Consider the following 23,808-nt stretch of genomic DNA (forward strand, 5'->3'; position numbering starts at 1 on the left):
AAACCTTATGTTCAGTGCAAACATCTGTTTATCCAGCTGCTGCTGTTAAGATGGTGACTGGTACTCTCGCAGGAGCCAGTGGGAGCTGCATGGTGTTGTTTTTCAGCCACTGGAGTGTTGCATCCTTATGTCAGCTCAGACATCTCAGGGACAAGGTGACTGCAGAGTCCTTCTGTGAGCTGATTGTGGAGCTTTGCAGCGGAGTCTTTCTGTTGTCTAACTACATCAGCCTTTTGGTTAGGCGTTTTATGTATTTCTCATAACCCTCCTGTAAAATTTTTCAAGAGGCTGTGATACTCTCCTCACCTTCCCTCTAGCCTATGGATAAGGCTTCAAGTATTTAAAAGCAGCCAGACTGGTTCTTTGGAAAGTGATTTCATACATGCTAAGTGATCCATAAATTGGTTTATTTGTTAGAAAATGGGACACGAAGTGTAGTGAAGGCATTTATGTCCTCAGCTGTCAAGGAGAAAAGTAACTTCTGGTTGTCATTTGGGGGAATTATCTTATTCTTAGCTTATCTAACTTGTTGAGCCTTCCTCTACTGGAGGCTTGACTGTGCTTCACAATTTAATCCTAACACAAGTGCGGCTTCATTTTCCAGTCTTGAAATACTTTGAAATAGTTCTGGGAAGACACGTACTGCAGCACAGAAACCTCAGGGTGCAGGACCAGAGAGGATGGTGTCCAACAGAAACTCTTGCTGCTATAGGCAGCTAAGGCATGTAAAGTCTATAAAATGATAAGATCATCAGACGTCACCTTCAAAGTAAGAGGAGCAATGAAGCAATGTGCAGAAGTGTTTTCTCATAGTGAGATGATAGCTTGGAAACTAGTATTACCATGGGATTCTTCTCATAAGAAATGAGAATGAATGTGCAAAGCAAAACTCACAGATGTGTGTACAGGCCATGCAGTCTTTTCCATGTAAGAAGAGGTGACAGCTCAGCCCCAAATTCACTGGAACATTCTTAGCATTAGTTCTAATGGGAAAATAGAAATAGACTGTGTCTGATAAGTAATTGAAAATCACAGAATCACAAAATGTCCTAAGTTGGAAGGGACAAAGATCTATGAGTCTAACTCCTGGCTCCATTACCCCAAATCCTTCACCTTCTCTTTGCCTGCAGCTTCATCCTGCACCCTTCATCCCACATCCTTTATCCTTGAACCTTCATCACACTTCTGCCACCATATCCTGAACAGCGAGGTGATATCTGTGGCCGCCTAAGCTTTTGTAGTAGGACATCCTTGTCTGGGTGAGCCAACCATCAAAATTGGCCCTGATGAAGCCTGGCTGTGCAAATGATGCAATGACCCCCACGTTCTGTGTGGCGGAAGCTACCCAGGCACAGCTGTGTCTTGCTGGGAGCCCAGGGTAGGGCCAGCCCAAAAGTCTCTTAAATCCTGCTGGAGGCTGCTAGTAGCTCAAGTATAAGACAGTTAAAAGTATTATGTATGTATAAAAATTGATTACGTACCATTTCTATTTAGATTACATATGTGTATGTGTGTGTATATATATATATACTTTTTTTCTTCTTAAACAGTATTATGAGCAACAGCCTCATAAAGCCTTTATTCCCTGACTCCTTACTGGGCAACATTTTCCAGTGGTTGGCCAGCTGGCTTTTGATTCCTGAGGGGTAAGGTTATCTTTGTCTTTATGTTTCACATTTTCTTGTAACCACTGTAAATTGCAACACAAACGAACAAACAAAACCCCACAACAGTATTTACTGCCTTGCAACTGTGCTTTTGTCTTCAAGAGTGTGATGCTTGCTGCTTACCACACACAACTTTTTTGCTGCTGTTGTTTCCCCAGCAGGCAGGCGGCTGTGTTAGTTGATGAGCCAATTTGCTCCTAGTGGATTAGAAGGACCTGTCTGAAGCTACTTATGGAGGAGCTGTGTGGAAGATATGCTTCTTAAGGGGTTAATGATGTGGAATTGCACACATAATGCTAAATGATTGTGCTGTATGCGTTCTCTGTGAATTTTCTCACCAATAACAAAAGACTTTTGCTTGTGTGTTAGAATGGTCTGCAGACTAAATGTACCCTGTTCTTTTAATTGGGTAGAAAATAACTCTGCTAATTCGAGAAAACAAGAAAGCAGTTGGTGCTACATGTCAAATGACAAACCTGTTACAAGAAATGTAGTTTATCCTTTATATACATCAGCAGAGTTCTAGTATGAACTCATCTAACTCAGAGTCATTTCTGTCATTTTGCAGAGACTTGTATGAGAAGGCACCCTTACCTGAGATGCATTAGTGTTTACTGTGGACGCTAAGGCAGGAGACGACTTTGTCTAAAAGAATGATTGATGGGAGTGATGGGAGAACAGTGGATTTTCTTTAGCATTCTAGCCTTCCTCCAGCGGAAAGACCGCTAGGGAAGAAGAAAAGAACAGCATGTTTCACCTGCCTTCAGTCTGCATGGCGAAGGGAAGAGCTGGATGCCCTTTGCAAAACTGACAAAGTACTTGACAGAGGGAGGGTCACAGACTTTTAAAATCATGTATATCCCTAGCTTGTACCACATTGACAAGAGCAGCTGGCTTTGTAAGCTGTTATTAGGGATGATTAATTTCATTAATGAAGGAGGCTCAGGAGGATGAAAATGCTCCTCTAGCATAGTTTTATTCATTTTATGCTGCTGTTGAGTAAATAATCACATTTGATGATTCCTAGGAAAGCATCTCAGTATCCTGGTAAAATTGCTTAATCCTTTTAGCTTTGTTCTGCAGAGTGAAAAGCAAGTTGGTGGTGACAGAGTACATCTTACAATGCTGCCTTCTAAATAAAACATTTTGGAGAGGATGGCACATCCTGCCACACTGAGCTCTTGTGCATGAAATCTGACATTCTGAAACCTTTTACACAGTGTTATGTGAGCAGACAGCTGTAGGTGATGGGTTCTACCACACAATCTATTATCTGTATTGTGTCAAAGCTCAAGGAATATTTATATATTTGACATAACAGTTAAAATGCTTGCTTCTCCATCCTGTGGCTTAGTGGCCTAAGAGTTCTGCTGATACTTCTTTGTACGTGACGTTTTTTTATAATGGTTTTGATCAAATATGAATGGGAGAATGGAGGTTTGCTGCTAGCTTTGCATTCACTCATTTATCAAACTAAATACTGCGTTAATATAACATTCTTTCAGAAGAAAAGCATTTTTTTCAGTGTGAGATCTTCATATGGAGTAGAAATGAGTTCTTAATAATGAGAATTGATCAATCTATGTCTGTTGTTTCAGGAGGAGGCTGTTCACTGACTTTGTTGCTAAGCACAGAAGGAATCGTGGTCTTCAGTGGTCTGTGCTAGATGCGTGTCGTCATGATCTGCTTCAGAGAAGAGGCTCTTGTAGGTCCTATAGTGAGCAGAACAGTACTGAGTAAAAAAGCAATTTCAGAATACAGTGCATCAGTATGCATCTGCTTACATGTTTTTTTCTTAGATGAAAAATTGAAGTATAAAAATATATCAGAGCTATATCTCTGAGAGTGCAGAATTGCAGAAAAAATTGTGATAATCGAATAAAAAAATCATTTAAAGATAAAGAAATTAGAGTGCTTTCCATCAGGTTTACTACAGGAAGAATAACTGCTGCCTGGTAATAGCTAATGTTGAAATATTGCTATGCAGTTTTATTTAACCAAAACTTGAGATATTTTGAGTTCAAAATATCTCATTCAGCTTTGAAGAAGGGTGCTAAGAAGTGCTTTGGCTTCTGAGGGCCTTCCGGACTATCAGTTTTTTCAGCAGAACATCTAAATGAGGCAAATGGCCACACTGGAATAATGCAAGATAAAACAGTATTTTTATCTCAGTGAAGAAAGAAATGCTTATACTCTTGTACTTAATTCCTCCGGAGGGCTTTTATTTCAGAAAGTGATGTGCAAACAAGCGGGATGTCTCTTGTTCTCAGCTTTCTGAATTTTGACTAACAGGTTAACCCAAATGTATTCTGAATTCAGGCATGCAAGTTAAGTATGATGCTTATGTCAACTCTACTTTGACCTAAACATCTACTGAACTTTGTAGCTTCATGAGAGTGTGAAAAGCAGTACTGTAAAATGCAGGAGCTGATATGAGAAGTGGGAACACAAAAAATGTGAGAATATGAAGCTGGCGGTTGGTGTCTCTTTGGTTTTTAGTTAGAACTGTGGAGCTCTTTTTCAGAGACTATTAGTAACTCAGATAGCAAATGCATATTAGTGCCCAAAACATGTTTCATGTTGTTTACATTCTTTCTATTTACTTATTTTTCCTGCATGACCAGTGGGAGCTTCAGAACAGAGAGCAGTTTGTTTTGAAATGTAGATGACTTTTTTACAACAGAATGGCCATTGTATTCTATATAGAGAAATAAATCTTAGCTTTCTATTTGTTTGTATCATTAAAGGAAACTTATGGATAAATACCCAGTTTCCAGAAGTTGCTTATTTTCTAATGAAGAGTACATTGGAGGAACTTTGGTATCTGTTTTTTCAGAACTGTTGGTCCGATTCTTGCATTCTTTTGTGTGTGTGTCCTACTTAATCTGACAGTTGTGAGCAGTTTTTGTTATAAGAAGGTGCCTCCATTTCTAATAAGGGAGTACATATGTCTGCAAATTGGGTGGCCTGATTTGTGCAAAGGAACTGTATTACATGAGTGGCTGGTCCAGAAAAATAATTAGATTTTAAAGGCTGGTGAGAGGTGCATTGTTTTATAAAACAATATGCTGATTAAATGAGTAAACTCAAAGATAACATTTAACAAAAAGTGTGTAAAGTATAGTTATTAAGGTTGGAAAAGGCTAAGATCACCAAGACCAGTCATCAGCCCATCCCCTCCATGCCCACTAACCAGGTCTCTCAGTGCCACATGTATACATTTTTTGAACACCTTCGTGGATGGTGATTCCACCACCTCCCTGGGCAGCCTGTTCTGATGCTTCACCACTCTTTCTGACAAAAAAAAAAAAAAAAAAATTTCCTAATATCCAACCTGAACCTCCCCTTGTGCAACTTGAGGCCATTACCTCTTGTCCTGTCACTGTTAGGAGAAGAGGCCAACCCTCACCTTACCACAGCCTCTTTACAGACAGTTGTAGAGAGCGATGACCCCTTGAGCCTCCTCTTCTCCAGACTCAACAATCCCATTTCCCTCACCTGCTCCTCGTAAGGCTTGAGCTCCAAGAGGAAGATGGGGTGAGGTTGTACAATGCATTTGATATGTTGAAGTTCTTTTTTGCCTGAGCTAAATGGCTGGAAAATAAACCCAGATGCCTGTAAGTCTCATAGCTCCAAGAGACATTGTTTAAGTAGAATGCCTGTTCTTTTCCTCCTGCTGGCTTTCGGACGTTGCAGGAGCCCATTACAGACCCTCAGGGTCAGTCTGGCAGTGGCTGCCAGGTATACCCTGCAGCTGGGCTGCCCTTGGGTAGAGGCGGCATGGCACAGGTGTCCAGTACAAGCCAGGGTGGCAAACATGGCTGAGAGAGCTGCTGGGTGCAGAGATCTGGCTGGGGCTGGGAGTCTGACTGGGTGTTCTCTATTTCCCAACTATTGGATCAGATAGCTGCTTTTATCTTGTGCCTTGGCCATATGAGTAATTATGAAATGGAAGGGGAAAATGGCCTATCCAGAGCACTTACACATTTTGTGTGGCTCTATATAGATTACAAGTTGCAAAGATGGATATTCCTAAACTTTACTTACGGGACAGAATTTTTGCCCTCTGTCCCAACAGCCAAAAAAAAAAAAAAAAAAAAAGACAGTTTTGAGGAAAATGCAGAAAAAGTATTAGTTGCAGGAAGCATTGTTTTAATCTGAATTTCATAGATATGTGTTTATCAAGTCTCACTTTTGGCTGTTTTGTTTTTTTTTTCCCTGGGCTTTCTGCTGAAGAAAAGTCAGAAGTTTAAAGCCTATTAGCTCCTTTTCAAAAATAAATTAAACTCTTAAGCAGAATTTTGAAATAAAGCTTTGGTATCTGTTTGTTAAATCAAATGAATATTAAAAAATTCCAAGCAAACCACAAACAGTTACATGGGAAATACTAAAAAGAAAAGCAGCTGAAATGTTTCCAAACACATTTTTAAAGTTTAAATTTGTTTTTATTTTGTAGCTTCCTTCAAAAATATTCTGTGCAGGTTGTGCTTGCTGTTGAAACCAATCGATTTCATCACTACTTTCTGCTTTACTTGCCACCTGGTATTTTTTTTCTTTATAGATTGAATATAAAAATAGCATTTAATGTTTGCAGTTATCATTATTTAGCATGAGAAGTGGCAGCCTTTGATACCAATGAGGTTTAAGTTTGGCTCGAGTCAGCTGCACGCTGATATGCATCCTGTTTAGTTGCACACACATCACAAACAGGAACTCAAGCTTCCAATAGTTAGCAGTGTAATCTAATTGTTTCAGTAATGCACGTGGAGATCACAGTCTTGGAATGGACTGTGAAACCATTGCCCTTTCCACTTCCTCTCCTCTCCCACACCCTCCCCAGTTCTGCTAGGAGCTGGTGCCAGTAATTCTCATCTCCCTCCTACCGTATGGGATTTGGTCAGCCTAAGGGCTGGCAGGTTTACTGCTAATGTTTCATTTATCCAAGCTACTTACCAACAGTCACATGTCAAGTTATGATTTTTTAAATTCTAAGAGGTACTGTTTTTGAGGTCTTTCTCTAGGTACTGATCACCCATCATTAAGGTGACTTGGAGTAGGTATTCAAGCTGTGCCATATTCCAGAGGACTTAGAGAGAATTCTGATTTCTTAAGCATGGGAAAAATAATTTTAGTGGCATTTGTTTATGCTAATCATTTAGTCAGCACACACCTTATTTTGTTTACTAAATATCTTGCTAAGAAGGGATGATTTTGTTTGTTTTGATTGTGAGACATGCAAGTGTGAGTCCCTGTGAGGCTGCTCTGTGAATTTGCAAACTGATAGAACCTGTAAAATGTGTTAGCTGGAAAGATTCTCAAATCTGGTGAATTGCTGGATGTTCTTAGCTGCGAATCTGTAGTATGAAGATTTTAAAGTCTTTTATAGGGAGAGATATAATAGATTATAAATAAATACAGAAGTGATTTCTGTGGGTAAAGCCATTAGGAAGATATATCAATGAGTTGGGGAAAAACAGCTGTTCCTAATAAAATCAATATAATCAGGAAAACCATTATTAAATTTATTTCTTTTTCCCTATCTGATTTCTTTTGCTACAAGAGAATGGAACAAAGGGTTTTGTTTATTTTAGGGCACTTAAAGAAGCAGCAAATCTCAACCTTTTTGCACTTCAGGAAAGCTGCTAGCTGCAGACAGTAGCGCCTTCTCTAACATAAATGGCCTGCACACAGCTGAACTGCTTCATGCAGAGGTGGTCCCTATCAAGAGCTGAGCGGGTTTGTTTCCACTGATCTGAATAGATGTTGGGATAGTTTTTATTGCTTTGGCATCAAAGGGATATTTAGCTAGACACTAATTTCTACTTCTGAGTGGAAATGCTTTTTGTTACTCTTATTACAAAACTGGGTAAAACAGTGTGTTATAATAGCATATAATAATAACAGTAGCAAGAGGAACATTGTCAAACAGAGGTGAGCTGGTACATGGGTTGCAACAGCAACCAGAAGTGTGTTGAAAGAGTCAGTGAAGATGAAGGATTCTGTGAGCTGACATTAAGCATGGGCAGAAATGAGCGCTACAAGTTCATCTCCTTCACTCAGTATTGTGACAGGTCACCTGGATGCATCACCTTGGATTGCTGTTGTTTATATATGTTTTTACTGCTCATTTTCCACATGTGGTTTATTTCGTCAGAGTAAATCAAGTACAACAGTCCTGGGTGCTGCATGATCATGTAGGTCGTTAACTTTCACAGAATAGCTTGGGTTGGAAGAAACTTCAAGGATCATTGAGTTCCAACCCCCCTGCCATAGGCAGGGTTACCAACTGCTCAATCACGTGTACATCAGATAGCCCAGGGCCCCATCCAACTTGGCCTTCAATACCTCCAGGGATGGGTATCCACAGCCTCTGTGGGCAACCTGTTCCAGCATCTTCAAGACCTTGCCTTACATATTAGAAACAACTTCTGCCCAGCTTGCTCAGTTTTACAAAGGTTATGTTGCGGAAATTGTAGTAGAAAGAAAAAAACGAATAGCAGATCTGGGCATCTAGAGGTAACAACCTGCTTCTACTCAAGAGCTCTGCAAAAGACATCATCATCTGTTGGTGATGTAGCAAGGGACAAGCTTTTTTTTAATTATTCCATTTGCCTGTTCAATATCATTTCTTAATTTTGGCTTTAGACAGGGCTATTCCATCTTGTCCTCCTGCATGAAGCAGGAATGAACATAATTTTCTGTAGAGTCAAAAAGAATGCTATTAGAATCTGAGAATCTCTGGTAGTAAGGCAATTAATCTGCAGTTTGTCTCTATAGAATGTCACTTTGGTTCTCTCAGAAATATCCTCAGTCCATTTTCTTGTACGGGGTTAAGCTGGGGAGGACAAGAGAGAAAATGACACAACTGAATCACAACAGGATGTGGTTTTGTGGAGCAGTTCAAGAACCAGTTGTGATGCTTTCACCCTGACGGGAAGCTGAACACCATGCTGCTCTCACTCCCTCTCCATACGAGAAGAGGTGGAGAAAATACATGGAGAAGGGCTCAAGGTTGAGATAAGGACAGGGAGATTGCTCACCAATTACCATCATGGGCAAAACAGATTAAATGTAGGGAGCTTAATGTAATTTATCAGTTATTACTAACACCCTAGAATAGGGAGAACTAAAAGAAAACTAAAAGCACCTTCCCTCCCCTATCCACACTCTTCTACCTCCTCTCCTCAAGAGGTGCATGGGAGGGCGGGCTGTAGTCAGTGCTTCATCTCTGCTGTTCCTTTGTGGTCAATCTCTGCCCACGTAGCTCATGGCTCAGCACTGCTCAGCAGTGGGTCCCTTTTGGAGCAGCTGGAGCTGGCTCTGATCTGACATGGGGCAGCTGTTGGGCTCTGCACACAGAGAGCACCCTGCTACTGAAACGTTGCCAGGTAAACCCCGTACAACAATTCCAGCCTGGGTGGAGGGTGTGCTGAGCATTATTCAAAACCAGGCTCCAGTTGCCCAATATTTCATTTGCATTCACTTGCCTGGTTCAAATTGCAAACCATGCTACGTAAAACCAAATTCTAAAGTGATCTGTCTGGTTTTAGACCAGTAACCAAAGACCACAAAGTAACCTACTTTTATTAGTCTTGGAGAAAATTCTAGCGTTTGTTGGCTTGTGGTTTGGATGTGAAACATGCAAAATATTATTTTTTCTGATGGTGAATCTTTTTTTTTTTCACAGTAACAGACATCCAATTTTGTTCCATTATATAATGATTCTTTGGGTAAGCCGTAAGAATATAGAATTAACTTTTGAGGCACAGTTTAATTAACCTGATAGATGTGTATTGATGGAAATGGCTTGTGTAGTTATGCAGTGTTTGTCCATGAGAACAGAAAAAGAATAACTGGAATGAATGCTGTAAGCCCTATTCTTGTGTTCCTAATGTTTGGACAAACATGGGTTTTGTAGTTTTTGGACTTGGCAGCTGTACTTTTCTGTCAGGAGTTAACTTGCACCAGAAGGATTTCTGTCTAGCTCCTCATGCGTTTTCTCTTGTTTTAACAGAAAGCTGATGTGGTGCAACACCATGCAATCAAATACACCTGCACTGCTTGCTCTTTCTTCCTTCCCATTTACACCTTTCCAGCATTACCTCTGCCATCCACTGGGCAAGGCAGCAGAAAGGTTATTCTCCTCTCTTTTAATGTACTTTCATTAAATTTATTTGCTCACATGTAAGTACTTGTAGTATTAAACATTTCTACCTGCTGCTGTTTGTTAGAGGGAACAATACCTCCTTTTATTAATGAGGGGTAATGAGTGATGACTATAAGCAAGTATCACTTGAAGCTAATGGGAAGAAAATCTCCAGCAGTTCTCTAAAGTGTGGAGTCAGAGTTCAGAGTATGTGAAAGGCTACAAATGTGCTGGACTTATTTGGCCACCTTTTGCAGCTGATGATAAAAACAGATGGTTGCAGTGTGCTGGTATTCCTATTTTGGCTAAAAAGACCAAGCTTATGCTCAGATACCTGGTGCCTTTCGTCATGTACAAAAACAAGAATGGTAGGATTGATACCAGGAAAAAAAATAGCTTTTAAAACAGATTAACTGGTGTAGCTAAGTCAGGCTGTGCTGCTGGTGTATCAACAGATCAGTCTTGGCAAAATAAGGTTGCTTTTGTGGTGGCCTCTGCAGCTCCGTGAAACACTTCAGTATTCTGCCCATAGTCTTGCAGTGAAAAATTAGAAAATGTATTCAGAAACTGGATTGGTCATTTGGATGGAACTGTCTTTTCAGTGAGGTGTGAACTGATTCTTTTGTAGCAAAGAAACGTGTGTTTGTTGTGTTTTCATAGCCTTGTCTTTCTCTAGAAGTGGAGATTTTGATGAAATTGGGAATATTATCTTTTTCATGTGCTTTTCCTCCTTCTCATGAGAAGCATTAAATACGGGCTCTTAATTCCATATAACAGTTTGGCGTCAAATGGCTCTTCCCACTATTTTGCCTTCCTCCTGTCTAGTGGGACAATATTTAGAATAGAGGTTTTAGAATTTGCACCTTTCAGAATTAGCTCGTTACACAATAAGCTTTTAATTTTAGCCAGGGAGAAAGAACCTTTGAGTTCTTCCTGAGTTTTGGTTTTTAAAATATCACGAGTTATTATTTTAGATTTTAATGTAACCTTGGTGTACGTAGAAGCAGAAAGGATTGAACAGACTATAAGAGCACTTGAATTGAACAACAGAGCTCCTGCTGCCATGCAGATACCTTTTCACCTTAAAGAACAAAGGGAGATAAATACACCTTCCTATGAGTGAGTGCCTTCTCAAATGAATATTTTGTAGTGTTCTCCAAAAAATGTTGGCTGATTCACTGAATATTGGTATTATTTAAACGTGTAGCAGTGTCAATTTCTTTTTCTCTTTTTATCTTTTTTTCCTTTTCTCCGTATCTTTTTCCTGAAAGTTGTCTATAATTTTGCTTGTAAATTAGAACAAACATTCTTATTCTGACAGATGAAATTCTTAGTCGGTCTGAACGTGTGAGAACAGTACTGACACATTAGGAGGAAGTTTTTCACACAGAGGGTGGTGATGCACTGGTACAGGTTGCCCAAGGAGGTTGTGGACGCCCCATTCCTGGAGGCATTCAAGGCCAGGATGGCTGGATGTGGCTCTGGGAGCCTGGTCTGGTGGTTGGCAGCCCTGCACATAGCAGGGGGTTGAAACTTTATAATCATTGTGATCCTTTTCAACCTTGGCCATTCTGTGTTTCTATGATTCTATGATTTTTCTGTTTGTGAAACAGCAGTACTCTTCCACACTAGGAAGTACAGCATTACTGAAGAGTGCCACATACTTATGCTTTCTAGTGGGGAAAAAAGTTTCTGATTATATTTATTTGCCTTTGGTTTCTTCTGCTATTTGAATAATGTGTGAAAGTCAAAAGTACTCAAATTATTTAGTGAAATAACTTGAATAAATTTTCTTTTTATGTTGTTGTATGAGGAATGAATTAATAGATAGTTTCGAGATCTTTAGATTTTTTAAAAAAAAATTTATTTCAGGTTTGGAGACAGTTGCCATTTGTACATGAATGCTAAGAGATACATGGAAAAGATATTTTGTGACAAGGAACTTCAGTCATGCTTTTTCCTTTGTTTTTGGCAGATGGAAACTGTGAATTAATTCTGAAAACTGGTTTGCTTTCCAGCCCTTATAATTTAAAGATACCTTTCAGTACTGGATTCCAGTGCTGCACATTCAGTGTTGTTGTGGAGTTGCCCTGCTGGCTCAAGTGAGGTCCTATGGATTGGTGGTGTAGTAGAAGCATGAAAACGTTCATGGGACAAGTCTGATTTCTGACAGGGCTGTGGCCAATTCCAGAGATTTTTTGAATTGTAGAAATGTAGCAAATGTTTTGAGACTTTCAGTTCTTACTGTTTAAGTTGGAAATGTTAAGCATGTTTTTAATAGGCTCCTTTTCCACTATTAAAGCATTACAGTGAAATAATTACATTCCTTTCAATCCATTTCAGACCTTACATGGCTTCCACTAACAGTAAAAATAAAAGTAACAGCAATTAAAATAGTTGTTAGATTTTCTTTTCTTTTCAGGAATTTACTTGCTACAAGGCTAAATAAGTGAATTTTGTTGAAGGCAGTTTCTTTTATTCCTGTCTGTATTTGAAGCAGATGCTTAATCTGATGGTTCCCAGTGTTTGTTTCACACAGCAATGAACAGCAAAGAAAATCATTCGTATGATAATGCAGTGTTGCTTGTTTGTTTCTTGAGCCTTGGTCTGGGTTTGTCATGGCTTCGAAGCTGCTGCTTCTGGAGCCGTAGCTACAAGCGTGCTGCATAATGGATGAGTTGGACGGATGGAGGCAGCAGGTGTTCCTGTAATGGAAAAGAGCAGTGTTTGTTATTGTTGTAAGCATCATCAATCCTGCTCCCTTTCTCGCTCTGTTTTCAGTGTCCTCCAAACAAAGACTCCCTGTATCTGGAGCAGCAGGGGAGAAAATAGCAGTAATCTACCCTGTGTAGTGTTGCTGTTTTGTATCTCAGGGGCAGCCTTTAAATGGATCTTGATTTGATGCTCTGGATCTATAAGTGGTGTGTTTATCATTGCAGAGGGACAATGATACAGATTTATGAATTATACTTAGCAGAAAACTCTATAAATGCCTACAAATAACTGTCCTATTCCAGCTAAATAGGATGAATGAAAAATAGGTTTCAGTTCTAGTGCTCATTGCACACTGCAAGATGGTCTGCTCCTGCGGGACTGATGTGCTGAAAGTTAGGTCTAAACACTCTTCACTTGGGAAAAGAGTAATTTTCAGGGAGAGCAGAGGGGAGAGAAAATTTTGCAGGAAGGGAGAAAAGGAGATTCTGCTGCTTAGTTTTGTTCAAGCCTACCACTGATTGTGGAAGTGTGATTACAAGAGCACTCTGGCATTTGAAATCTTACAGTACTTCATTTTCTATGTAAGGCAGTCAAGTTTAGCGTTGAATCATGTTAGCTTTGGGAGAGACTTGCTCAAATGCTTTGGTTCATTCTAGCTGTTCTTAACTGTTTCTTCTGTCTGGTGCTGTAATGGAAGCTCTAATTGCCTTCTGCAGAGATGTTACCTCTCAGGACACTGAGGGTGTGGAGCAAATGGGGGTGAACAGAAAACCAGTTTCCTTGAGTAGAGGCTGCAATAGACTTTCTGTTCAGAGTATAACGCCATCATCATTTTGAGAGAAATAGTTGTTCCATCTTACCACGACTTATTATCCTTTCCTTTTCCGTTTCTGCCTTTTATGGCACTGCTCTCTTTGACACAAAGGATGTGCCATCCTTTCCAGTTTTCTTATAAGAAGTGAGGAGAGAGGGAAGGTGGTGTGTTTTTTTGTTGTTTTTTTGTTGTTTATTTTTCAGTTGCCATACAATGGGCAAAGTGAATCAAAGGGTCTTTGCCTGTAGATTGCAGCAGCCTGACTTAGGGTCACAGTTTTATTTCTGCAGGAGCTCTTAAGGTTTCAGTAAATCTACACTGGCCACTGTAAGTCTTTCTCTGGATGAACTTCAAACCTGTGTTGTAGCCATGTCTCTAGTTCTGTCTCTGGCCCTGTCCCCTTTTAGTGAACTGCTTTGGTAAACCTTAGACCCAGTTTATCACTTTGCCACTCCTAGACTGTAGTTGTTAGCATCACCCAGCTTTGCCTGATATGCTCAGGCCCTGTGTGACTGTGTCCTGTTTTGAGGCTGGGTGTGATCTGCTGTAGGTCCTTGCTGCTCTCTTAGCACTGTGAGCCTGGCTCCACCCTGGCCTGGTGGCCAAATGGTGCTTAAAAGCTGGAATATCGTTCAGAGGGTAAATGCTTTTCCTTAGCTTGTCTCTATGGAGGCAGGAACAAAAGCTCACTTAATCTCATAATAAATCTACTTCCAACAGGTTATTAATGAAGACCTCAAATGTGTATGACCAAATTAAGGTTATCCTTTTTCTGCATTCTGTGGTTTTTGAAATGAGCATTTATTTTTCTTTTCCTGTTCAGAAGCTGATAGCTCTGCATTTTATTTTTTTTTGCACATGGCTGTAAAGTTATGGCATGCAGTTCCTTTCCTGCTGGAGAATGTGCCAGGTGATGAGAGAGAGAGTCTGGAGGGAACATTCAAGGAGCTGAGATAGAACGCTCAGAAGTGTTATAGTTTTTCTCTCTTTTTTGTTTGGAAGAAGCAAAGTTTTGCAGTTACTCTTGATATTAGATAAAATCTTTTCAGCTTTTAGCACTGTCTATGTGAAATGACTTATTTCCCATAGGCAGTTTCTTGCTTTGCTTGCTTTGGGCTTGTTTGCAGAACTAGATCTTTAAACATCTTGCTGAGCTACACTTTTATATATATATATATTTAAATTGTACAGACTGTAAATGGGACGGTTTACATATGGACTTGATATGAGTTTAAATTTACAAGCTTCAAGGTAGACTGGTGCCTAGTGATGCTCATCAGTGGCATTTCAGAGGCCCCACTGTGACCTAAAGGCATAGTGTCATCTTTAAATGGTTGGTTAAATTCCATGATGATTGGCTCAAGTGAGCACCTGATTTCTTCAAAAAAGGAAGCTAGTGTCTCTTGGCAGGCATTTTTCATTGTGTAATTACTGAATTTTGCAGTCTGTCAGTTGACGGCGGCTAATGACAAGCTCAACTTGCAGCTTCTTGTGTTCCTGTCTCTGTCTGGCTTCTAGTGTGTGTGATCTTGAAACTGCATGTTCCTGACACAAAGCAATGCACTGGTGTCAAAAAGTTCAAGTTCTTTGTCCAAGAAGCAGCAGACCAGTAAAACATAATTGCATTGGTAGTATAAAATAGGTTAAAGCAGTGTGAAGGGGTGATTAACCAATCTAGATTCTGTAGTGATGCCTCTCTTCATTGCTTTGAGGGAGAGATGAGCCATTGAGCTCAGTTTGGAATCTGCTGCTTGAGTTTTTGCTCTGTCTTTCCAGCTGTAATTAGTTGTCAGACAGCCCTGAATCAGAAGTGTGTGAAGTTCTAGGTTCTCTTCAAGCTGGAGGAGAGAAAATATAGAGTTTTACTAGCAGATGTCTTGATTTCAGCATTTAGATGATGCAGTGTAGATATTCTGGAGGAATGTTTTTTCAAGCATCTGTGGATTTGCTGCTGTCAGATTCAGCAGCTAGGAAGTGGGTAGAATGGGTGCAGGTTTGGGTTTTGTCTTCTAGTTCCTTGCGCTCCCAGAGATGCCCAGATGCCTGATTTCCTGTTTTGTTGGATAGTTGCTAGTGTAATCAACCTTAGGCAAAGGAAAAAATTTCTGCAGACCTCTGCTAGAAAAGGCTTTGCCTGATTTAAAAAAAAAAAAAAAAAAAAAAAAAAAAGAGACTGTCTTTTTTAGACTAACAGCTACACTGAGTAGCCAGAGTGGCCAGAGCTTGAGTTCTCTTTCTATCAGCACTGGTTCCAGCTTCAAGAAATACCATATTAAGGAAACAGTGAAGTTGAAATGAATACCTATTGATTTTAAGAGTAGATGCCTATGTAGACTTTTTCTTTCTACATTCATCAGAAGAGGAACAATAGCACGGCAGTGCAGGTGTTTGTACTGGCAAGTCTCAGGGAATCATAATAAAGAAGTTGGAAAATTTGTAGTAACTTTATCAGCCTTTCATTTTCCAATGAGCAGACTGTTTAGCCTGGTTCAGTAAGAAAATAACAAGACCCTGAAGAAAGGTAAGCCTTTAAGGTGTTTGCGAGAGCTAGTGATCATTAGTCATCTGCTCCTTTTCCCTTCAAAGGTGTGGCTAGGAACTTCCAAGAAGGACTGGTTTGCCCTGAAGTGCAATGGGCCATAATAAAGGGTGCCTCAACTTACTTAGTCGGCAGCCAAGAGGGAGCCTCCTCTAGGTGCTGGAGTGAGGCCAGGCTCTGTGGGAATGGCTGGGATGAGCTTTAACGAGTGCCTTGCATCAGAGTTCATTCTGCACTGTTGTTTTATGTTGTTGCACTTGTTGAGTCTACGTGGTATGTGCTAATCCTGGTTTCTGCTCTTCTCACATGCGTGTGGGTTTGTTCTTAAAGAAAGCGCTGCGAAACTACAGGATGTATCGTTATGGTTAGATGCTGCTGTTATCAAATAAAAGTTGTTTTCCTGAAGTAATACTTAATTTCTCCTTATTCTCCCAAAGAGAGGATGAATAAGCACCTGACTGGTAAATCTATGCAAAAGCCTGCAGCTCCCCCTTCTTTAAAACATATTGCTACTTAAAACAGATGATGGCTCCTACAGTACAGGAAATAAGGGTGGTTTTTTGTTGTTGTTGTTGGTTGTTTTTGTTTTTGTTTTTTTTCATAGATGCCTTATCTTTATTGTTTTAAGCTATAAAAAGATTCCTAAATTGAACCAGTGATTGAAACCAGATTTCTTAGGGTATTCTCTCATGTCTGTTGCCTAATATCTAATTTTGACAATACTGCATGAAGTGTACAGATAAGAAGTTAGTTACCTATATAAAGAAAAAATAATAACAAAAGATGCAATAGTAATTTACTGGCTGTCAAATACAAATTTAATGTAGCAGATGACCTGATGCTAGCTGAAGGGTTTAGGAACTGTTCTGCAGCCAAGAGAAGTCTGATGGAAGTTGTTTTTAAGTTCTCTCCTGCTGCTCTTTGCTCTTTCTCTCCACAGAATATTCAATGTTTAATTAAACATTTTCTGTTCCACCCTGCCCCTAAGGGAAGGCTGATACGTTTGGCAATGCACCTGAGCATGTATACAAACAGAACAGGGAGAAGAGATGAAAAAGGAGCCTGCAACTCCATATGTATAATACGTGTATTACAAATGAAGAACTTCAATACAGAAAGCTCTAGTGATGCGTGGAATTAATGAAATCAAAACCTTCTTGGACTTAATTTTAAAGCCTTGGATAGGTAATAGTTGCTGATGGCAGTGGTATGTTAATGGAGATAGGAGAAATTGTGATGCCTGTGCTTTATCAGCAGCAGTAAGCCTCATTCACCTGCAGTTGTCTTCTCTCATTGTGCCTTCGCCATTCAATGGGCAGAGCTACAGGGCAGATTTTCAGAGGCAGATCTCTCTTGGTGTGTTCTAAAACAACAAGGAGAGGTTGTCAGAGACCCAATAACCTCAGGACCCAAGTCACCAGAACAGGGGCTACTCTGTGGTTATTCAAAGTCACCTTGTGATTTGTCTTGAGCATAAGCAGAGCTCTGTTGTCTTCCTCTTGGGGGGGAAGAAAAAAAAAAAAAGTTTAATAGGAAGAGTAGAGATGGAGTGGGAGTTTGTTTTACTTTTCCCGTGTTTCTTCTGACAGGTTTCTTAAATGAAGTGCTAAGTGAACCTGTTGTTTTTTGTGCGCGTTAAATATAAATGTGAGTCCATTCTTAAGATCAATTGTTCACTAAACTGCGCAGAGGAACTAAAATTAAAAAAAAAATCAGATGTTACTCTTGATGGAAAATGCACTGATAGGATCCTGTAGCAAAGAAAAAATTCCTTTTTGTGGGGGCTTAGAACTGGGAGTGTGTTTGTGTCAGTTGCTATTGTTCTTTCATGCTGAATGTTGACTGTCGTCTAACCCAGCTGATAGAACTGTAGTGACAGAGGGGATTTTAAAGCAAGTAGAGGAAAATATTGATTTCTTAGATTTTATGCTATTGTTACTAGGAGAAACAGAATCCCTATAAAGTGTGATAAAGAGAAAGTCAGCTCTCTGTCACTTCAAAGAATGGTGTGGAGCAAGAGAGAACAAAGGAGACTTCAGAATGGCTAGTTAACTTTGCAAACTGCAGTTAAACTTCTGTAACCAAGAAGTGGGAGATCTGAAGATAAATGATATCAAGTGCTTTCTTTACAAGTTAATCTTACTACTCAGGTGTGAATTCTTATTCCCCTGCGTTCTTGAAACTTCAGAGCTCTGTACCGCAACATTTCAGGTGGTTCACTGATGGCTGCATTAGCCATTCTGATCTCATGCAGACTTTGTCCAGAAATCCACACCAAAGATACTTAAGTTCTTCACCCTTTTATTGATTTGATAGTAAGTTACCTCAACACTGGATAGCCTTGTGAAGCTTTCTGCAGAGTGCTTGTTATGATGCTGAAAGATAGGTACACCTGGACCAAGATGCGTTGCTCTGTGTTCATGCAGTCTTCACATTTCTGTGCTGGCTTCTAGCTCCCTCATGACTTTTATATATATAGCTGCTTAGAGCTGGCTTATATTATGATAAACATTGTAGCATTGATGTTACTGTAGCAATTTAAATCTCTGTTCTTTTCAGTAGAGAGAGAGCTCATACCGAGATGTTGCATTGTGTTTTCTTTTACAAACAGAGCAAAGCTTGTCAGAAGCAGGAGCTGGTGAAGGTTCTCCTTCCATTCAGTTCTTGTTCACAAATGCAAAGCAGACTTTAACTTCATCAGCATTGTTTAGTTCGGTACTATATAAAAGAGGAATTTAATTTGCATTATTGTGTTACTAGCTCAGATGTAATTCTGGAAATTAGGAGATAGGAATTTATTACTCTGGAAGTGCCTATCCTGTCTGATATCTTAAAAACAGCCATACATCATCTATTGGTGACTTGTGTTGCCTGCTGCTTATATGATCCAGTGCATCCTATTTACATACTTGTGATTGTTCAAGCCTTACTTTCATACCTCCCTGAAATAAAAGTAGCACGTATTCTGGTTTTGTGATGTGGACTTTTTTACTTATATCAAAATTGATATGAGAGGAATAAAAAGATTGTACAAAATGGAAATGCAGTGCACTTATAAAAAGAAATGAACAGCCCACCAAGTATCTTGAAAATCTGTTCTTTGCTGTCATAGAATCATAGAATCACAAGGTTGGAAACAACCTATAAGATCATCTAGTCCAACCGTATCCTCATCACCATTGCCACCACAAGCACTAAACCACATCACGCAGCACGTCATCCAGAAGCCTCTTGAACACTGCCGGGGACAGTGGCTCCACCACCTCCCTGGCAGCCATTCCAGTGCCTGACCACTCTCTGAGAGAAACAGTTCTTCCTTATGTCCAACCTAAACCTCCTCTGATACAACTTGCGGCCATTGCCCCGTGTCCTGCTCATTGCCTGGGAGAAGAGGCCAAATCCCTCTTCACCACAACCTCCCTTCAGAAGGTTGTAGAGTGCAATGAGGTCTCCCCTGAGCCTCCTCTTCTCCAGACTGAACAATCCCAGCTCCCTCAAGACTTGTGCTCCAGACCCCTCACCAGTTTTGTTGCCCTTCTCTGCACACGCTCCAGGGCCTCAATGTCTTTCCTGTAGTGAGGAGCCCAAAACTGAACACAGTACTCGAGGTGCGGCCTCACCAGTGCTGAGTAGAGGGGGATGATCACCTCCCTGCTCCTGCTGGCCACACCATTTCTAATGCAGGCCAGGATGCCGTTGGTCCTCTTGGCCACCTGGGCACACTGTTGGCTCATGTTCAGCTGAGCATCAACCAACACCCCCAGGTTCTTCTCTTCTTCACACTCATCCAGCCACTCATCCCCAAACCTATAACACTGCATGGGGTTGTTGTGCCCAAAGTGCAGGACCCAGCGCTTGGCCTTGTTAAACCTCATCCCATTCACCTCATGTTTCACAAACTCTCAAAAGTAATGAGTAACAAATACCTCTCACTGCTGTGTCTGTATTTTTGTTCACTGCTTTATGTGCTGTTTTCAGGCATGCACATAGAAAATCAAGATAGCTATTTTCAAAGTGTTGTCCGTGAAGACCTAGTGTTTATTCATCTACTGGTATCTTGTTGGCTGACATACATTTCACCTGAGGACATCATCTGCTAATTTGATGCCTTTCTTTTTCATGCCCTTAAGCTGTTTTGATACCAGAGGCTTTGCAGGCTCCATCTTATGGAGCACTAGCAGCAATAAAAAGTGCAAGGAAGGAAAACAATGTGAACTGAAGCTTGGTGAAAATAGAGTTGTGTAATATGGCACTGGTTAGTGGCTGGATGACAGCCACGAGAAATGACATAGATTTAGTGGCATGCGTAACTGCAAAGAACAAAGGAGTTAATCAGCAACAGTGCTGTATGTAAGAAGCATTACTGTGTATAAATGCATATTAAAATTGTTGCCTAAGCTTGTGATAGAGGGTCAGCCTGCTGTGGTTGGGTGTCCTAATATTCCTTTTGTAATAACTTTTGAAATTCATTTTAGGTTTGCTTTTCTGTGTTGCTAAGTGGTAGTGAATCTGAGAAACACATCCGGCAGTGGAATAATGGCTCTGTTTGAAGATGCTTGCAGCTTTTTAGAGAGGAAAATATTATCCAGATGATGGAAAACAAGAATTCCTCCTCACATAAATGAAGCACAGTAATATATTGTTTCACTTCTATTCTCTATTTTTGCATTACAGTATGATATGGAAAGACAACTCTTCCTATCAGCCTTACAGAACTTATTAAAGTGTCAGGCTTTTCTTTAGGACTGGTTCTCAAGGTACAGCTTTTTCCTTTTAAGACACTTGTAACTTTTGGGCTCCTGCACTGCAGAGAATTACAATGTGCTGACATTGCAGCAGTGAGTAAGGAACTCATCACTGGATCTTGCTTTCCCTGGGGCTGCCAAAGTGTGTTTGTCCATACCTGTGACATGGTTCAGTTCTGAACATCAGTTCTCTGTAGTGTGAAAGCTGGTGGCCTAGAAGTCTGTTACTCCATTATTCATTTTTCTGGACATGGCTGCAGATGTACAGCTTTCTTCTGTCCAGTATAGCTTGGCAAAAAAGCTGAGCAGCAGCAGCACAAATATGAGTGCTGCTTACAGCAGTCACTGTAAGAGGATAATCTGGTGGGAACAGAACGGTGCTGAGATCATATTCACAGTATTAACATAGGCCTGTGAAGCATGCAGCAGTTTTGTAATATCGTGGAAACACATGTTTTCCATGTATATGCATGCATGTATGTGTGTGTGTGCACATGCCAGGAAATGGAACTCTAATTTCCTCTGAAAAAAATGAATACAGCTGTCTTCTTCCTTTCAGTCACTTTTTGGGTTTATATTTGATATTTACGATGTCATCTTCACACTCACCTTGAGTTTTTAGCCTTTATCTGTTGAGCTTTTCATGCATGTTAACTAGCTGAGTCAGGAGACTTGTAGCTGATTAATGTTTCCCCTCTGCAGCTGGGGCATCTAGAACAGGCATAAGCCTCTTGATGCCTCATTTACATCCAGTTCCTTTTCAAACAGGCTTGCACTGTTTCTAGACCTTCCCATCTTTCTTCACCTGCTGTCAGTTCTTGTTGTGCCTCTCACTAGAGTTGTTGTTCCAGCTGTGTATTTCCATTTCGTGATTTTATTCACGCAGCCAGATAACATAATACTAAACCCTCCTACATCAGCAGTAATGACAGCAATACTCATGGGATAGCTGTTGGCAGGTTGATTCTTACTTAACTGTATTAACAGTTTTGGTACTGCTCCCTGGTGGATCTGGATGTTCAACAAACACACACAAAGATTGAGTTCTGCAGCTGGAATTTTTGATGTTGCTTTATGTTGAGGAGTGAAATACAGTGACTACTATCTCTTTTTTTTTTTCCCTTCACAGGGGTCTTCCCCTATGAAATAAGTTTTATTGAAAGAATTCTTCCTATTCTCTCATATTCTGTACTTTATTCTATGCATGAAATAAGTATCGGTTTTGATGTGCTCAGTCTCTGGTTCATCCCAAATGTTAATGATTATGTTGTTACAATTTCCCTCTGTCCCAGCAGATCAAGATTAGAGATGAAACTCTAGGACTAGAGATAGTTTAGGTGATTTCCGACTGGCAAATTGTCTGGTTTCTGCTGAAATATGAGGGCAATCCAGTGCATTGTTCTACTTCACATATTTGAATAAAGCATGATTGCTGACTTAAGAGTGTGAAAGAATTTGAGTTTGTAAATTATCATATCAGTTTGTGGGGTAAATTCTTTCATACTGAAAAAAGAATATGTTTATAAGTAAGCGGAGGATTAAGCTTGAGGCTTCATATTTGCACTTCAATTAAAAAAAAAAAAAAAAAGTGTTGTCCTCTGTCTAAGACTGTGTAGTCACAACCAGCATTTGTGAAGCTAGTGCAGCCGCTAATCCCGTGGGAAAGTGCCAAACTTGTCAGCTTTTATAAATTGCTGTCTTTATGACAGGAAACTGGGAGGGAAGGGTCTTGTATCTGAATGGAACAGCAAGGAGAAAGCTGGTATGTCAGGCAGATGTATCCCCGAGCCACTGTTCTCTGTGGCGAAAGCAATGCCAGGAGCACGGGTCTTGTTGAAAGATTGGATGGAGTCCATGAGAACTCAGTGAGCATCCGGTAAATGTTTTGACTGGATGAAAAGGAGGCTGGAGGAGAAGACCTCTTGGAGAACAATTGAAAACAAGGCGGGCCTTCTTGTTTCTTTTGTTCCTAGCATGGCAACTATTTTTACATATTTGTTGGTAGCAATAGTGTGCTTTCTCTACCTTTACCTGAACACATCATAGGTGGTAAATGGTTTGAGACTGAGTGTCAAGCCATTGTCAACATGGCAGTGAGTCATACACAGGAGTTCTATCATGCTTGTAGCATCTGCACCTTCAGGCAACGTGAGGGTTACTGGATGTTTCCTTGATGGCCTGCCTCTAAGCAGCAGAGGCTAGCTTAAGAGTTTTTTACACAGAACATACCCCCTGGTATAAGCATTCCTGACAGGGATGAGTAGGTGCCTAAACTTCAGCTTCCACTGAGTTTATATTCACCCTCACAATTTGTGATGTGAAATGTTTCATATGACAAGGAGTACTGCGGAGAGTGTCTGAAGGGCTACAACAGCGTTTCTGGTTGGATTTGCTTATTCCATAGAGGTGACAGATTAAAGACCTGAAGTTCAAGTCCAATGCAAATTTTTTAACGTGGTGCAGAAAAGCAGCACAAATACATAGGTTGTCTAGTTTGTCTAAATACATTAGTTCTGAAATTCATAGTGCTTTAGAATAAAATTTTCAAAATGTTCTGAAGGTTTCGGTGTCATCTTTGGGCTTTTTTGTTTTTTTTTTTTGTTTTTTTTTTTAACATCAAAGCAACAGCTCTATTATAATCTGTAATTGCATTAGCCAGAGTGGATACTTCACTCTGTGTTAAGCAGCTCAGTGGAATAGGAAGGAGGAACCTGGTTGATATACACGATGTAGCCCTTTGGCAATGCCTATCAGGTTCAGCTGCTTCCTTTGCAGCAGTTGCTTTATCTGTGTGCTATGAATTGCTCTTGAAAAGAGCACCTTTTAATGTATGCCACTCTTGTTTCCCTCTGTGTTTTTGCAGCAAGTGACTGGCAGAAGTTTTGGTGAGAAGGACTTTCGTTCTGGATTAGAAAACGGCATTCTTCTGTGTGAGTAAGTAACACAGTTTTGAATCTTGAACACATTCTTGACTATAGATGAAATGAACTTTAGCTAGTATGTCTGATTGCTGGTTTCCTTTTGCAAGTTTTGACATTGTGCATGCTGGTTATTTCACTGCAGCATCCTTTCAGTGCCAACACTATCTTGTTACAGTGAGAATCAAGATATGGCTTAAAGAAAACAAGTTTTACAGAGTGCTTCCCTCACTCCACCCCAGCTCCTTATTAGAGTTATGTAAA

The 23,808-nt window shown here is 40.2% G+C and overlaps 1 protein-coding gene across 12 annotated transcripts in view; it reads left to right on the forward strand.

Moving 5' to 3' along the window:
* LIMCH1 (LIM and calponin homology domains 1) overlaps positions 1-23,808 on the forward strand; it is a 165,935-nt gene that overhangs the window by 37,751 nt on the left and 104,376 nt on the right. For 11 of the 12 annotated variants that reach the window (XM_052682504.1, XM_052682499.1, XM_052682498.1 and 8 more), the window contains exon 2: positions 23,490-23,560. In XM_052682504.1, coding sequence (XP_052538464.1) covers positions 23,490-23,560 — 71 coding nt within the window. Of the gene's footprint in view, positions 1-23,489; positions 23,561-23,808 lie in introns of those variants that run through there. The other variant, XM_052682507.1, reaches the window with a different exon arrangement.

The sequence above is a fragment of the Tympanuchus pallidicinctus genome, unplaced genomic scaffold (genome assembly GCF_026119805.1).
Source record: "Tympanuchus pallidicinctus isolate F22 unplaced genomic scaffold, pur_lepc_1.0 scaffold2, whole genome shotgun sequence".
NCBI classification, from domain to species: domain Eukaryota; kingdom Metazoa; phylum Chordata; class Aves; order Galliformes; family Phasianidae; genus Tympanuchus; species Tympanuchus pallidicinctus.